At 38.5% G+C, this 17,822-nt stretch overlaps 2 protein-coding genes across 2 annotated transcripts; both read right to left on the minus strand.

The window, feature by feature from the left end:
• Nucleotides 1-1,058: 1,058 nt before the first annotated feature.
• Nucleotides 1,059-9,718, minus strand: LOC117538042 (coiled-coil domain-containing protein 149-like). Its single transcript, XM_034203545.1, is given in 15 exon segments — nucleotides 1,059-1,695; nucleotides 1,698-1,931; nucleotides 2,027-2,057; nucleotides 2,059-2,093; nucleotides 2,666-2,701; nucleotides 5,217-5,293; nucleotides 5,402-5,549; nucleotides 5,698-5,782; nucleotides 5,956-6,028; nucleotides 6,227-6,399; nucleotides 6,791-6,907; nucleotides 7,120-7,224; nucleotides 7,388-7,426; nucleotides 7,575-7,736; nucleotides 9,515-9,718. Coding segments are annotated over 15 exon segments (1,713 nt in total). The 5' UTR covers nucleotides 9,566-9,718; the 3' UTR covers nucleotides 1,059-1,348.
• Nucleotides 9,719-10,510: 792 nt separating this feature from the next.
• LOC117538043 (leucine-rich repeat LGI family member 2-like) lies at nucleotides 10,511-16,516 on the minus strand. The gene is made up of 8 exons (XM_034203546.1): nucleotides 16,222-16,516; nucleotides 15,991-16,062; nucleotides 15,697-15,768; nucleotides 15,389-15,460; nucleotides 15,188-15,259; nucleotides 14,145-14,314; nucleotides 13,405-13,569; nucleotides 10,511-12,786 (listed from the first exon to the last, which is right to left on the minus strand). Exons 1-8 carry the CDS (start codon nucleotides 16,395-16,397, stop codon nucleotides 11,951-11,953), a joined length of 1,635 nt encoding a protein of 544 aa, XP_034059437.1. The 5' UTR covers nucleotides 16,398-16,516; the 3' UTR covers nucleotides 10,511-11,950.
• Nucleotides 16,517-17,822: the final 1,306 nt, after the last annotated feature.

Below are 17,822 nucleotides of genomic sequence, written 5' to 3' on the forward strand. Positions count from 1 at the left end.
ATCATCGGTTTACATTTTAGTTTATGACCAAAGTAGCGACACTACCCGAGCTAAGAAGGTTAACATGGTATTCATTACAAATGCATTCATTTGCATGTGAATGTCATTTGAAATATATTATCACTTACAAAAACCTCCATTACATCTGTGCAGGTTTCTATATGATTATATACTTAAAACATGTTTTTATTCAGTTAAATCATTTATTTTGCAGAAATAAATCCATGTTGTGCACATTCAACACATATACACACTTGTGGTATTTCTGATGAGTTAATACTTTTTTGCTACAAAACATGACCAAAACGTCAGTGCTGGTAATGTTGTGGGTTCTTTGTGTGTAACAGCCTAGTTAGTTCACTAAATGTTATCTTAACTACATTTATGTTCAGAGTCAACTGTCCTTAATAGTGTCATGCAGCATTCTATATAGCTGTGATACATTTGTTTTTGTGAAAGTGTTTAGCAAAAAAGCAAATATCCCACATTTTTATCATTTAGGAGAATAATAAATGAAGTGTTTTGGAAATGTTTGCATTGTTTTTAAAGAAAATAAATAAAGTTGCTGCTTAAGCTAAACATCTGGCTGATTTATTTGTTGTAGAGATCTTTAACATGGTTTCCTAAATGTGGACAGAGGTAGAAAGATAAAGGAGAAATCCTAAGCAACAACACCTCTTTAAGTTCATGACAAATGCAATTACACGTGTCCCTTTATTTTTGTGTTAGTTCTATAGAAAACCTAAATCAGTGTCTTATTCCAGAGTCAACATTAGACATGTTATTACAATTACATTCTCCTTCAATGTTGGGTTCATATTCAGTCTTAAGTCAATCTCAAAGACAGAGAAATCTAAATCATCCCACCTGGTCAAACTCTATGAAACACAAATTCGACAGCCCTTTTTTGCTACTTTTTAAACAAACTTGAATCATAGTTCCTCCCGCTCTGATACAAACGCATTATAAAGCTTCAAACTTTCTGGCTAAGGTTTGGGTTTCCTGTTTTAGGAAGGAAGCTAATCACTGCCAAATGAGCTCAAAAAGGTTTTGGAGGCTGTTATAGCAGCGTATTGTTCAACAATCACATGTGGGTGTTACGCTCAGATTTCAACATTCTTTGGACCATTTATACATAAGACTCAAAACAGATCAAATTAAAGCATAAATAACATTGTTGGTTACTGACAGTGGACATATAGATATTTGTTTTGTTTCTCAGGAGGCGTTCCCGTTCCTCTGACAGGGATATATTCATTTTTCTACTGTCAGTCAATCGTAACAACTCAGGTGTGTTTCATTATTCATAACAATGAATCAAGTAGCATTAATAATGTATCAATTATCCTCATGTTTCTGAGGATTTCTCCTGATGCTCTGCACCACGAGAGCGGCTCGTGGAAGACTTCACATTTCCTGACTTACAAACATCTGTCTCCTCTGTAAGCTCTGTCTCCCGGTTTGACTGGACGTCCTCCTGCTCTTCTTCAGCAGGTGACATTGTGCTATTGATGTTTTCCTGTATCAAAATACACTCTGTTTCAACATTTTCAGTGCATTTCTCTGACTCTTCCTCACTTTCTCCTGTGGGGTCAGAGTTCTCTAAAGTTTGCTGTATGTGGCAGAGGTCTGACGGATGTTGTGTTGGAGAGGAAACACTCACACACTCCTCTTCTCTTGACTGCTGAATGGTTAATCCGTTGTGACCTGTGATTGGCCGATGTCAGGACACTCCTCACTGTCTGGTGTTTGTGTCTGAGGGCTGGCTGGCTCTTCCTCGGCTGGTTGGCACGTTTCCTCGCTGGACGCCGATGGTGCCTCCACGAGAGGCTCCTCTCCATTACCTGACACAGCGGGGGGTTCACTCTCTTGGATGGAGATTTCTGTGGAGCTCTGCTGATCCACGGCTATTTCTTCTGACACTTCATCACCTATATGAATAGAAGATTTAAGAAATGTAATCTCCGCAACACAGAACCATAGATGGCGTACACTGAGAGAAGTTTAGGGCACATTTATCCCTCACCTTCCTTTCCAGGAGACTCTGTTGTCTCCCGCCTGCTGAGTGTTCAGGATGATGGTTTCTTTTCCTCCTATTATGACAAAATATAATTCAAAGTAAGCCTTAATAAAAGCATGAGACATCCAGAAAGTGGAAAATGACTAAGTCCATTTACTTTACTTATGTCCAATTTTTTATTATTTGTACTACATGAGAAATTCTACTCCACAAGTCAACAAATGTACTTAGATTTATTTTATAAGTTAAGTTACTGCTAATAATGCAACATATTAAAAACACCATATAATGTATTGAATTGAATAACAATTACTTGGTGATATTTATAAGTTATTCAGCAGTATTATTTAATAAAAAATAATCGACACCTTATAATTATACCACATTTTAATGCATCAACAATTATTTTGGTACTTTAAGTATATTTTGATGCTAATACTTTTGAATTCAGAATTGCTACTTGTAATAAACTATTATTCTACATTTTCTATTTCTATTAAAACATCGAGTATGAGTTCCAACAATGCTTGTCACTGTTGTATTGAATAGAAAAGAGTACATTTAATTTGGGAAAGTATGAGAAGTTATTGAAGAAGATGAAGTTTGCATGTTAAAAAGTATTAAGAGAAAGTGAGAGAAACGTACTTCCATAAATTCCCAGAGACACATTATAAGTCAGGCCTTCAGGAAGCAAGAAGCAAAAGGACAGAAGGAAGGATAAGGCATGTCAATTATTGTAAAAAGCAAGTAGAATACACATTTCAATGAAGCACATTAGTTTCAGTATATTAAAGGGGACCTATCGTGCAAAATGCACTTTTGTATGTCTTTTATGCATGAATATGTGTCCCCTGTGTGTCAGGGAACTCACCAAGTGTCAGAAAACACAACCCTCTCTCTTTTCCTCCATGCCCAAATCTCTAAAAACGGGGCTGCAACGGAGCTGATACAGATTTGAATTTCTCTGATGTCAGAAAAGGAGTGCTCCGCCTATATGGGCAACTCTCCACCTATCAGGGGAATGAGAGGTTGGGCCACGGCCATTGCCGCTCGAAAGCGCTGGAGACGCTGTAGTACATACAGTGGGGCAAAAAAGTATTTAGTCAGCCACCAATTGTGCAAGTTCTCCCACTTAAAAAGATGAGAGAGGCCTGTAATTGTCATCCTAGGTATACCTCAACTATGAGAGACAAAATGAGAAATAAATTCCTCCATGCAGATCTCCTCTAGAGCAGTGATGTTTTGGGGCTGTCGCTGGGCAACACGGACTTTCAACTCCCTCCAAAGATTTTCTATGGGGTTGAGATCTGGAGACTAGCTAGGCCACTCCAGGACCTTGAAATGCTTCTTACGAAGCCACTCCTTCGTTGCCCGGGCAGTGTGTTTGGGATCATTGTCATGCTGAAAGACCCAGCCACGTTTCATCTTCAATGCCCTTGCTGATGGAAGGAGGTTGTCACTCAAAATCTCACCATACATGGCCCCATTCATTCTTTCCTTTCCACGGATCAGTCGTCCTGGTCCCTTTGCAGAAAAACAGCCCCAAAGCATGATGTTTCCACCCTCATGTTTCACAGTAGGTATGGTGTTCTTTGGATGCAACTCAGCATTCTTTCTCCTCCAAACACGTCTAGTTGAGTTTTTACCAAAAAGTTCTATTTTGGTTTCATTTGACCATATGACATTCTCCCAATCCTCTTCTGGATCATCTAAATGCTCTCTAGCAAACTTCAGACGGGCCTGGACATGTACTGGCTTAAGCAGGGGGACACGTCTGGCACTGCAGGATTTGAGTCCCTGGTGGCGTAGTGTGTTACTGATGGTAGCCTTTGTTACTTTGGTCCCAGCTCTCTGCAGGTCATTGACTAGGCCCCCCCGTGTGGTTCTGGGATTTTTGCTCACCGTTCTTGTGATCATTTTGTGAGCCCCAGATCGAGGGAGATTATCAGTGGTCTTGTATGTCTTCCATTTTCTAATAATTGCTCCCACAGTTGATTTCTTCACACCAAGCTGCTTACCTATTGCAGATTCAGTCTTCCCAGCCTGGTGCAGGTCTACAATTTTGTTTCTGGTGTCCTTTGACAGCTCTTTGGTCTTGGCTATAGTGGAGTTTGGAGTGTGACTGTTTGAGGTTGTGGACAGGTGTCTTTTATACTGATAACGAGTTCAAACAGGTGCCATTAATACAGTTAACAAGTGGAGGACAGAGGAGGCTCTTAAAGAAGAAGTTACAGGTTTGTTTGTAGGTGACCAAATACTTATTTTACAGAGGAATTTACCAATTCATTCATTAAAAATCCTACAATGTGATTTCCTTTATTCTTTCACCCCATTCTGTCTCTCATAGTTGAAGTGTACCTAGGATGAAAATTACAGGCCTCTATCATCTTTTTAAGTGGGAGAACTTGCACAATTGGTGGCTGACTAAATACTTTTTTGCCCCACTGTATGCCAGGCCTGTAAGTCTGTCAGGCTGTAGTCTGCCACAAAAGCAGCGAGGAAGACTTCCCGCGCATGGTTGCCATGGTTGCTCTTCTGTTTATTCTCCGCTGTGGACGCTCTGGCTCTTTTTCTCCCTCCCCGAGGCAAGCGTTTGCTCCTGCTGCTGTAATTCAATGCAATCCCTCCCCGAGGCAAGTGCTGTAATTCTCTCCGGTAGTCCACCAGTAGATGACAAACACCCACCTCTCCGCCTCTTCCAAGGGACGAGGGGGCCGTGCGGCAGAGTTTCAGTTAGATTTTTTTTTTTCCGCTGGTCAACATGTCCGTTAAAGTTTAAATCTTCCGACCAAAATTAGAAAAGTGCCGGTCAAAGGTCTTCTTGGTTATTTATTGAGCTTTAAAACAAATGAATAACGACTCTATATAATATTATAAGAATAATACACAGAGGACGGAGCCTCTCTTTTCCTCCCCCTCTTCTGAGAGCCCAGCAGCTGATCTTTGAGCACACCCCCCTCTCCTGCAGGGGGTCGTGGTCAGCTGCAGCTCATTTGCATTAAAGCTACGTCACAGAATCAGCCCTTGCAAAAACAGGGCTAGAAAAGAGCAAATAGAGCGAAATGAGGCATGGCTAAAATGCATGATCTGTTTGGTATTTTGAAAAAAAAACTTCACAGACATGTTTTATATAGGTATGGCCCTACAATATATTATTCATGGCATGATAGGTCCACTTTAAGATAATGGTGTTCACCTGGCAGGCTCCATAATCCAGACATTTCTAATGATTTTAGTTTCTTCTCCAGCTCTGCTACTCGGTTTCCCAGAATCCTAACAACAAAAAGGAACAAAAACAAAGATATTTTCATGTTTTCTTCCGGCCTTATTGATAGAGATTACAGTGCATTAGGTATGTGTGTTAGGTACGAGATTGAGTACTTGTTGATTTGGCGTTGGTGCTGAATAACCATGTTCTTCTCGTGGATGGTTTCCAGCAGAGCTGTGGCGAGGGACTTGAGGTCTGAGATGGACTGAGGAGTCACCGGCAAGCTGCAGCCGTTTTCTTCAGACAGTAACAATTCCTTCACTGCACACACATCATTATTCTCAGTTAAAATACAGTCACCATGTTAGACTTTCTACAAATTAAGGGTTTATAAAACTGCATTTTCCTTCAAAGCTTGTGTAAATGTCTACATGTGCATTTTGTTTTTAAAATATCTGATCCTTCTGACCTTGTTTAGCAGAGAGCACCCCAGTCAGTGCACTACTGTTAGGTTTCCCACAGATTTTAGAGGTTTTCCTGCAGTCCAGCGCACTCTGAAATCAGAGGAAATGATTAGGCATGAGAGGTTTGTGATCTGAGAGAAAAGTAGTTCACATTTAACATTTGCAAAAAGTGAAATGGTTTCATTTAATTAATAAGTAGTTAAAAATACTGTAAGAGTAAGATATTTAACAAATAAGAAAATCACAATAAAATATGTAGCTACCTTGTACTTCACCAGGTTTGATTTGAGCAAGTGGATCTCTTCTTGAAGTTGACAGAAACGCTCATGCAAATACCTGGGATATAATTATAATAATAATTATAGTATTAGAAGCCAATCAATAAATGTACATTCACATTTTATCATCATCTTTTTTAATTTACCAGCTGATTAAACATAAATATACAATCCAAAGTTATAGATTGACCCTTAAACTGTGAAACAACTGTTGCAGACACACTAACAGTGACATTTTTATTTTAAAGAAACAAACCTGTTCTCCATGCAGAGTGCATCGACGTCTAAAATGCGTATCTCATCGTTGCCCAGGATGTGGTTGATCTCCGCATTGAGCCGATGAGCCTTCTGCTGAAACACGTCCCGCTCCGCTCGAACGTCCTGAAGCTCGTCTGTGAGCGACTTCACGCTGTGCTCCAGGACCTCGTTCTGCAGACACACAAAACATACCAATACATGTGTGATACACATTGTAAGTTCACCTCTCTAAGAAAGCCTCCTATAGTTGGATAGTGTTAGTAAGAAAAACTAACTATGTCAGGTTGGACTACATTTAAATCTAATAGCAAAGTTGTTGACATTAGGAGGTCTTTTTGCTTTGAATAAGTTTAACCAGGTCATAAATACAATGTCTCTCTGTACTTACATACTGTTACAAAACTAATGTTCATATTTTAAATGCAGGATTTTAAGAACATTTTTACAAGTACTACTTCTGTTAAATGTCATGATGCGTTCACCAAAAAGCCATTAACTGAAAGTCACCTTCATAATCTAAATGATTGCATTAAAACAAATAAACAGGAAGCAGCCCTCTCACCTGCTCTCCGGCTCTTTCTAACTGTCGGACCAGATCCTCTCGCTCATGAGCAGGAAAGTGTCGAGTGCCGACCTCCTCGTCTCCAAGCCTCTGTTTGGTGATGGTCATTCGTAAAAGCTGTTGGGAGAGAGATACATCCTTTTGTATTTTGCACAGTTTTCTGCTTTATTTAATCTGATAAATCTCTTTTTCTGCATGAACTTTTATGCCAACTCAAATCAGATACATGTATTCATAACTATAAATGTTGGTAATATATGCAAGACCGAAAAAGAGAACTATTCATATTTAATTGTATTGCAATGTCCAGTATGTTGAACAGTGTTTACCTTGTTGTCACCTTGAGCTTCCACCAGGCGTTGTTTCAGCTCCTTCACCTCCTCAGAAAGTTCACTGCTCTTTTCTCTGTCCCTCAGTAGCTGGGCTAAATTCACCTGAAGAGGACATGAAGATACGATCACTACCACTACACAGACTTATAATTGGTCTGTTACATTAATATATCCACGATAAACAATTAAAGATATAGGCTACAGAACAATACTTTTATGTTAATAGCCATTTCAGCCATTTGGAGTATATGTCAAAATCACTTACTTGATTCCTTTTCTCAGGAGGCAGAGTGGGATCTCCATCCTGTTAGTAATAACAACAAGGGAATGGTTATTTAATGCAAATTGTAGAATGTTTATTTTGGGCAAATATATTTTCTGTTCTGCCATTTATTCTGCCTATTTTTTTTACGATGATGATGTATCGTTACGTCTGTACAATTGTTGCTTACAATGAGCTCTCTGTACTTCTTCTTGAGTCCTTGGTGTCTCTCCCGCAGCTGGTTGGCCATCAGCTGGTACTGATCCCTCTCCTGCTGGCTGGTGTCCAGCTCCTTCGACAGAATCAGGAGAGCTTCCTTCTTACTCTCCAACTTCCGCTTACAAACGAGGAACTGCGTGTAAGAACAAATGTTTTAAGAGAAAGTTAAATAAATGTGTTACATGCATACTGAATCATACTGGCTAGGTAGGCAGTGTCATCTTTCAAAAGCCAGCAACTTAATATTATTGTTTATAAGAAAAGATAATGAAGCAGTGCAGCCAATATTCAAGATATTGCATATTAAAATAACCACATGAGAACTTCTGATGTTGATTTCTGTCATGACATCTGTTTAGGTCAGAAATTCCCCTTTTTTTATTGTCCACAACAAGTTATTTGATAAAACGAGTCATTTTGATCATGTATATTCTATTTTCTAAATAATATTGAACATTTTGCATGTGTCCCTGACATTGCCTTCCACCCTGTCATTAAGGGGTAACTGCCCCATAAAAAAACATCTGATGTTTTCAGTGACTACCAACATATTGTCTTTCCTCAATGGAGGCTGAGACATTGGCTAGTTGCAGAGTAAGTATTTAAACTTATATTTCGTAATTGTAAATCATATTATGTGTGTAGTTGGATGTTGTCAAGCTTAACATGTCCACTCTGTCATAGTGAAATATCAATTAATATAAAAACCTTTCAGAAATTCGAAATATATTTGTTAAACAGTACAGTACACAGTCACCTTGGTAACTGAATCATATTGCTAACTGAAGGTCCACCATGTGCTCATTAAATGCTAATATTAGCCAAAAATGTCCACCCTGTCATTGTCCACCCTGTCAACAAGCCTTCCATGACAGGGTGGACATGGTACAAATAGTTTGCCATAATTTCATTATTATCCAAATGCTTTTTCCATTAACTGAAATATATTGTTGAGTAAGGGACTAAATATCTTTCTGAAAATGTACATTTTATAATCATTATGTAATTACAATGTATTTACTCTACTTTGAATTTGTCCATGTCAGGGTGGATAAATGTTTGCTGTTTACATGTACATTGTCTGCCTGCAGTTAATTTATAAAAAATATGGGAGCTTGACCAACATCCATTTCTAACAGCATAACATATACTTAATACAATGAATATGAAGTTCAATGGAAAATCTCAGCTTTTTTTGGAAATGGGGAAGTCTCAAATGCACCTTCATTAGCCAATTAAAAAGAAAATACAGAAAAATGCCCAACAAAATTTCCCGAAACCCAGAGATATTGTATTTCCAATCATATAAAGGAGCAGGAACAGATCTTTTTATTTTTGCTCAATAAATGATCCATCAATTATCAGGCCTGTTTTCTATAAATGTTCTGTCAATTAACTAATGGATTTATTAGACCTGCACTTGCTAAAGTGTTGAAACATTCTGCTACTGTATATAAATATGGCTTATCATTTGTAATGTTGTCAGTCATACCAGACAGTACGATTTGCTTCTACAATTTACTGGATCTGACTATTAGACATGTACATAAGGGGGATCATAAACTCGCCACGAGCTGTCATCTAAATGTATTGATTGTGACAGATTATCCGTAGTGAAAAGTAAATACACCTGCAGGCTGTAGTTAAATGTCATCATCTCTGTATGACATCAGGCTCTGCATGTATAAAAGGAAAACACAGATCTACTTCCTTGCACAGGCAGAGATTTAATCCTCTTTACTCCGTTAATCTAAACGACATCTTCAACTGGCTGTGGATACAAACAGGAGGCGAAACACCGCATTCAAAGAGTGTGAAACGACCGAAACGACACAAATGAAGCCCTAATGAAATAGTTTGCTGCACGAACACTGGTGGAGGATACACTCCTCTCTGCGGATTTCTCCTCACCTCGTTCACCAGACCCTGCCAGTCGCTCTCGCTCCTCCTGCTCGGATCCATCTCTCTCCGCACTGCAGGGAAAATATATATAGTAATGACGCAAGGTGAGTTTCAAAACAGCATCACTGGGTTGTGATCGGATTTAAAGACGCATCAAAACCGTGGATTAACCGATTAATTGATCGAGGAACAGGAGCTGTATCACTTCCGGACGTCACTGACGTGAGAGATGCGTCACGACGCATTTGGAAACCCTCGTAAAAATAGGAACTAAGCGTTAATAGTGGACTAGTAGCTTCGTATGGAGACCTACATTGGTAAACAACGATTTAGCTTTAAATACATTAAAGAGGCCAACATGAGGTTAGTATTCATATGATAAATAATTATAAAATATATGATTTTAGCTGCTTATAAGCTTCTACAGTATAATGTCAAAAATATCTTTATTTATCCACTGACTTAAATCAAATATGCATCTTAATGTAAATGTTCATGTCCTTATAGTTACAAATTGAAGTAGAGGAAACTGTATTTTTATTTTGTGCAAATCAATGAAAAACAAAAATTGATAGTCGATAAAGAAAAGTAAACATGGAGTTACTTGGCAGCAGAACGATAAAGTCTGGAGAGCAGGAGGGGAGGGATCTGACAAGATTGTTTATCTCAAGAGGCTTTTAAAAGCTGCATCAATCACATCAAAGCCTCAAGACTAAAAGACAATAACACTAGATTATGATGATGATGCTGATGATGGTGATGATGCTGCTGCTGCTGATTATGATGATGATACTTGCTTTGTCTTCCTGTTCTTTTCAATAACCATATGATTGTGTTGTTTGTCCTCTGCTGCAGTTAAAAGGAAATGCTGTCTCAGATGCCAGATGCCCTATCAATTTCAAACGTGCTCACTGAGGCACTTTGTCACTGCTTTATGGACACAATGCACAGTCTGTAAATCTGCAAGAATGGAGAACAGAGTGAAACACAGATGAGTACAATACATGTGGTTAAATGCTCTTTAATGCGTTTACACAAACACATTCATACAAGACTGAAGGCTGTCAGTGAAGCGTTATAGCTCTATAGAGTCAAAAATAAATATATAAATAATTGTCAGGAATATTACAGAAACATAGAAAGGAAAAATGTTTTTTAAAAGAAATCTGAAATGCTAACAAAATATTGCTTATGCTAGATCTTGTAAGCACTTTTGATTTAAGATGTTGTGACCAGGGCCTAATTTGAACATCATGCCATTGTAATGTCAAATATTTATATTTGACATTACAATGACTGTAATTAAATCTGTACAATACATGAAAAAATATCAAAGGATCATTAAATACAAAGTAAACATGTGTGTCTTAAGACCGTGTAAATGTCATTTCAAGTCACATAGCAGCACACAATTAACCTCAAGATTGTTATTTAGAGCAACAGTCAGTATTTTACATTTTGCATAGTAATAAGGGAAAATTACATTTATTTCTGACACCAATCAGGCACTCTGTTAATAATGTAGCTTGTTATGAATGCAGTGCAGTTAAGCATTAGTCTTATAATATAAAGGTAATACATTCAGCTGCGTTACAGGGATGATGTCACCAAGAAAACCTCTGTTTCATGCACATTTTAATCAATCAGTCATGACAGTAGTTGTTCATGTTGTCCAGTTATCACTTCAGATACACAGTTTTGTGGCATTTTAGGGTTACATTTGACTTTTATGCTTGCAGTGGTTGGGCCTGGTGTCTGAAACAATCACTGCTTTCTAACCTTTTTTTAGCTTCCCAACACAAACCATATCTTCATGTGTACAACCATGTGGTACACCATGCATACCTTCTCAAGTGTGTGACATCATCCCTATTTTTAAACCATTATCACATCTTGACCCTCTCTATGACAGCAGACTTTTCAAATGTGAATGCACTTACGTAAGAGCTATTAACAGCTTTTCCAGCATACCAACACCTTGAGAGGTGCAGCGCCATAGGCAAAATAGATATGTCTGGCTTCTTACTTTAAATAGGCACCAACCTAACAGGTGCAACATTAGATAATCATATATAATGCTATGTCTATGCGTTTTTTATATCCCTAAAGTATTCCTACTACCTGTGTGGGGTGGCCAGACTAAAGCTATGCCCATAATAGACACCTTTTAACATAATATGTAGTTTGCCATAACAATATCTTCATGCTGGTTTCATTTCAAAGGTTGAAAGGCCATCTTTAATGCCCATAGTTAATGTTTACTGTGGACCTAACATACCTCCAGAATTGCTAGAAAGTCATATGAGTTACAGGAACCTGGCAAAGATGCTTGTCTCAAACCAAGGAAGATACATAATGTTTCATCAATATACTGCATTTGACAACGCTTTTTAGCATTTATGGAACAATTATTCCGATGTGATTAGTCATTATCTTTGCAAGGTTTTATAAGCTTAAGTCTACCATTACATTCTCAAAAACCATAGATTTGCCCTTGAGGCTGGAGGAGAAGATGAAATGCCTCCGCTCGGTGGTTAGTACTATAAATGAGCGGGGCGACTGCACATAAATGTCCTTGAACTTGTGGAAGGTTTTGGTCTCCGCATCCCAGAGGTAGATTTGTGTGAAAGAGTAATCGCTGCCCAGAGCAAGGTAATGCTTGTCAGAGATTATGAAAGGCTGGAGGATCATCGCTCCTCGAGAAGGAAGAGCCTGCACATCAGTGAACTGCTTGTTGGTCCACTTCAGGACTTTTGAGTCACCGATGAAGCAAGTCATGGCCAGATACAAGTCCTTGTCTATCCGGAAGGCTTTGACTGCCACCACGTCGTCAACATTTGTGATTTCCCCGTGAAATATGAACTTCAGGGTGCTCTTGTTCCAAAGGTAGATGACAGGTGGCTGAGAGCGGCTGGTTAGGATGAGGTAGGACTTCCCGTCCCATTCGACAAACTCAGCATCTGTATCACGATACCACTCGTGGAGAAACTGGTAGGAGAAGAAACCCGTTTCATTGCGGTCTGGTTGGTCGGTCCACTTGTACAGAGTAGACATTCCTGCCTTGGAGCTGTCCACGATCACAAAGTACCAGTCTCCGTCCATTTGGAAGACCTCAATATCGTTTGGCTTGGAGATGTTAAAGACCTCAATGGTTTGAAACTTTGTGAACTTGTTTTGACGATCGTCAAACTTGTAAATATGGGAGCCGCCAAAGAGCTGGGTAACAATGACTAAGACATGGTTGTCAATCAGGACAGACTTGCATCCAACAACAGACTTTCCTGTGAGGATGAAAAAGATGTGTGGTATTAAAACACAGAAAATTACATCAAAGTTGATCATCTATCTACCCCTTAATCAACTATTTCATTATAAAGCTCTTCTCTTCAACTATTTTCTATTTTTGATATTGTCAAATTAGCTGTGCATTATCTGTGGCTCTAGGTCCAAAGCACACTGGTTCTTAAAAAAAACCACATTATTTTAAATAGCACAATCATTTCAAAAATAACAAACATTTTAACAAACATTTCTCAAACAGGATTGCATTTTCAAATGGTTGGGAAATATTTGTAGCTGTGCATCGACACATATTTGGTGATCTGGACAGTATTTACAGCACCAGGACAGTGTTTGTGGGATTAATAAAAAATAAACGATAGTGTCCATGTTCATTGTAATAAAGTAACCTGTCAGATGGGGTCAAATGTGTTTTAATAGATTTTAAGCAACAATTGAATTTTACGACAAAAAGCTGATTAAGCTGCATTACTTGTTTCTAGGACCAATTCTTTGTTGGTTTGGGCCTTTTCATGAGATTTTCTGACTATAAGAAAATACATGAATATCACTGGACTCATCCTTTAAAAAATAAAGACTTTTGGTGAATATTATCAAACCTGTTATATTGTCAAATTTCCTGAAATTCATTTCCACATGATCCCACTCCATGACCACACAGCTGTTGGAGATGGGGGCAGCCATCGCCACGTAGATGTCTTCTTTATAGGAGAAGATGTCCGCTGACATGGACTGAATGGGAATGTACTGATGACGCACAAAGTCTGTGACGCAGAGAAAAACTAAATCTACTAGTCTGCTCAAAGAAAAAGGGAAAGAATATACACATATACACTTATAGTATGTTAAATTACATAATGCTCCGTCAACATGCAACAAAAAAGTATTCATGTCAAATTAATTAAATGTAATTTATTCCAATACATAAAGGTCTATACTTACTTAAAATATTCAACAAACACCTACAAACATTACATCCCCACCAGCTGCAGTTGTTCTAAAGATGATTATATGATTATATGGTAAACAATATACGTCAGCATTTTACAGTAGTTACCATGCTGACCATAGCATTTAGCTCAAAGCACTGGTGTTCCTACGTGCATTCTGACAGAGCTGCTGGTGTGTGTGTGTGTGTGTGTGTGTGTGTGTGTGTGTGTGTGTGTGTGTGTGGTGTGTGTGTGTGTGTGTGTGTGTGTGGTGTGTCTGTTCAAAGGCACATATAAACAGGCATTACATCTGCTTGTTTGGTTTTGAGTGCATGGTAGTCCTTTTTTTAACATTGTATCTTTAGCTGTGCCTATTCATTATTCGTTTGATGGCGTTTGTGTAATTTTACCTGTGGAGATACACTCGCCCGGTGGGATAGGAAGGTCATTGAGCCGTTTGCCCTTCATGTCACTGGGGCCGGCGCAGAAGACATCTGACACTGTGGCGTTGGTGTTTTTCAGCCACATCATCAGCCACTTGTTCTCACAAATACACTGGAAAGAGTTGCCTCGCAGATCCCTGTTGTATGACATGATGAAATCAGCTTGGACACACTTAATATATTTTAAAATTCATAAGAAGAAGTATTCAGGTGCCACAAAGGCTTGAGAAAGTCCTTAAAGATGTTTCTGCATGTGATGAAACTAAGTAATATTCAAACCCACTTTATGGTGCTCAACAAGATAATGCTGCATGCTTCTGGACATAAACCTTGCACCTTTTCAAGAACAAGCATATACTGTACAGCAGTTGGTCCAGATTGATGATGAAGTGTTTTGGAATGTATACCCATTGACCTTACCTTGATTATTTAAGCCACATATTATGTTTCAAATAGATTTTACATTTCACTGTAGAACGATTTATTAAAATGAATCGAAAAAGGTAACAAAATAGCTAGAAAGAAAATCTTAAAAATGTAATGCAGTATAAAGGAAACAAACAAAGAAACTCGATAATGCTATCCATATCATAATTCTTGTGGGGTTTAATGCTGCCAAACACAAACTCCGCTTGAGTCAGCTTCACTTAGCAATGCAGTCAAAAAACACACACACACACACACACACCACACACACACCACACACCCACCACACACACACACCACACACACACACACACACACCACACACCACACACACACACACACACAACACACACACACACACACACACACACACACACACCACACACACACACACACACACACACACACACACACACCCACACACACACACACACACACACAACACACACACACACACACACACACACACACACACACACACACACACACAGCACACACACACCACACACAACACACCACACACACACACACACACACACACACACACACACACACACACACACACACCACAACTGCTTACTCACAGTTCCAGCAATGAATCCAAGTCAAAAAACAGATCCCTTGGCAGAAACCTCATCTTGTTATTGGCAAGCGATCTAAACCAGAATCACAAGGAGACCAGAAAAATGAACAAATATGTAATGTATTCAGTCTTTCTCTGTCAAAGTAAGGTGATGGTGCTGCAGATTATGCATGTGTGGTACAGAAAATGACTGCAGACTTACAGATGAGTCAAATCTCGCAGACCACGAAAGGCATATTTGGTGATGGTTTCAATCGTGTTCCCTTCAATAAATCTGTCCAGTGAGTCAAACAATGTGGATCCACTTTAAGTTAATAAATGTCATATTCAATCATTTCAGATAATGATAGACATGTCAGAATATTATGGATGGGTACGTTATAACGTTTTGGAGAACAAGATAGTATATAGTTAAATGAACTTATATGCAAGGCAAAACATATCTGAAAAACAAATAACATGATGTAAGTTAACATGATGCATTAAGTAAGCATTAGATTTGATACTCACAAATATTCCAGATGTGGTAGGCCAGAGAAAGCATCATCTTTTATTGTTGTCAAAGAATTTGCATTTAAAAGTCTGCAAAGGAAAAACACCCAAACAATTGAGTAAGCCAATCAATAACACTCCCAACACTTCTGCTTGGTTTTCAAATAGCCATGACACACAAAAAGATCAAACAAGTTAGCACTACTATAATCTATATTTGTGTCTGTGTGTTGCACTGTCTCTAAAATATACCCCTGATATAGCCATGAATTATCAAGTAGCCAATCAATAACGTGACAACAGTACACTTACAGCAGCTGAAGAGAGGGCATTAGAGAAAACATTCCCTCTGTGATTTCAGAAATGGATCCATTAACCAGGCTCCTGTTGGGAGTAAACAAACAAAAATCAAAGTCTGTACCAGACACACCGAGAGCCAACTCTGCAGGGGAGCACCGCGTGGCAAGTTAATTGTCTCCTTGAACGCAACATTGGCTGTTTTATGCTTAACAAAATAAATAATTCACAAACACTGATACTCACAGGGAGTTGATCTCACTCGGTATGGTCCGTGGGATCTGTAAAGTCCCGACGCAGATGATGGTCTCCTTGGTGCAGGTGCATCCTGAAGGACATTTGAAAATCCGTTTGGATTCAACTGCTGCATAAATGCACAGGAGCGAGAAACAGACCCGTAGCCACTGCTGAGACGATGTCATGTTGCCTCTTGAACATTAGTAATATAAAATAAGGCCGTGATCGGTGCTAGCTGCAGCTTTTACCCGCCTGGCCAACAACCAAATGCAGCAGTGGTGGAAACCCTGACACAGGCTGACACAGAGCGTCCCGGAAGGATACTTCACTCCCGGACAGAGGGGGGGGGGGGGGGGGGGGGGACAGAAACGTCGAGTCGTCATTAATCACTGTGGTAATGTGTTGAGACACGCAATAATGTGTTCAGTGGAAAATCAATGACTTAACGTCCTAAAATATATTTAGAAAAGTTATATTCAAGGTTGTATATATACTAAATCATAACAATGCTTTAAGCTTTGCATACTATTCTGCACAGTTTCTATCAAATTCTGTGTCTATTATATTCTATTTGATTTGATTTACTTGTTCTATTTTATCTGTTTTATTGTGTTGCACTAGAGGAGCTTGTGACCTAAGATGTACATTGTCATAACACTGTGCAAACATGACAATAAAAGCCTTGCCATTTGAAACCTTGAAAAGGTGGATATTCCAGCACCATGGACAGCATTAACACATTGATACATTTACATGCATACTTTACCACGTAGTTATACCAGATTACTTCATCAGTACAGAAAGCCCCATAAAGAGGAAATGCATTAACAAGTAATGCAGGCCACCAGTTATGTGAAACATGACCTCACAAAACATATGCCTAAAACTTCCTCCTTGTCAATTGTTCTCCTCAAAGCTTCAGTTAGACGTGTCCAGCTCAGTTTAATTATTAGGATAAACAGTATATTTAACTCATGTCTGGTGTAGTGCTGTTACATGATTATACCACTAGAGGGTGGCTATTGATAACTAAAGGGGGAACAAACTCCAAGTCTGACCAAGTTTACAGATTTGTTCACTCAAAAAAAAAGCAAGCTGCTATATTTATCTATTTATATGATTTAATATTATGCAATTATTTTTGATAAGGTTTAGTTTTCTAGAAGAAAATCATCCATGGAGCATTTATTGATTTTAGCTCCTCCATTATTGTGTCCTCAAAGGAATATTTTTCAAATCCTACAAACTATCAAATATGGGATTTGTGAGTTAAATATTTAGTAATACTTTGTTGATGTTTCTTTTGTTACTTTCTGCAGGAGTCTTTGTTGCTGTCTTGGTCTTTCCTTCTACACATGTACATTGATGAACAAAAACACACAAGAACACAACTTTTTCTTGGAGTTCTTTTTTTACGCCACTTTCCCTTTTCAGGTTATTTTTGTTTTATTATTTACAAATTGTAAACAATAAAAAAAAGGGTTTATATTGAATGGTTTAAAACTAACTACAAAGATCACAATAGGACACACTTCATTTCACCCTATTCATTGGATTTGCAATCCACAATCATGACCCTAAAGCTTTAAAATAAATGTTATGAAGTTTGC

The sequence above is a fragment of the Gymnodraco acuticeps genome, unplaced genomic scaffold (assembly GCF_902827175.1).
Source record: "Gymnodraco acuticeps unplaced genomic scaffold, fGymAcu1.1, whole genome shotgun sequence".
Lineage (NCBI taxonomy): Eukaryota > Metazoa > Chordata > Actinopteri > Perciformes > Bathydraconidae > Gymnodraco > Gymnodraco acuticeps.

What these genes read in the sequence shown, in the direction of transcription:
- LOC117538043 (XM_034203546.1), bottom strand. Translation starts at nt 16,397, where the DNA reads ATGACATCGTCTCAGCAGTGGCTACGGGTCTGTTTCTCGCTCCTGTGC. An exon ending in CTGCGAGATTTGACTCATCT is followed by an intron (nt 15,260 to 15,388) that starts GTAAGTCTGCAG and finishes ATTCTGGTTTAG; the next exon opens with ATCGCTTGCCAATAACAAGA. An exon ending in GAAATTTGACAATATAACAG is followed by an intron (nt 12,787 to 13,404) that starts GTTTGATAATAT and finishes TCATCCTCACAG; the next exon opens with GAAAGTCTGTTGTTGGATGC.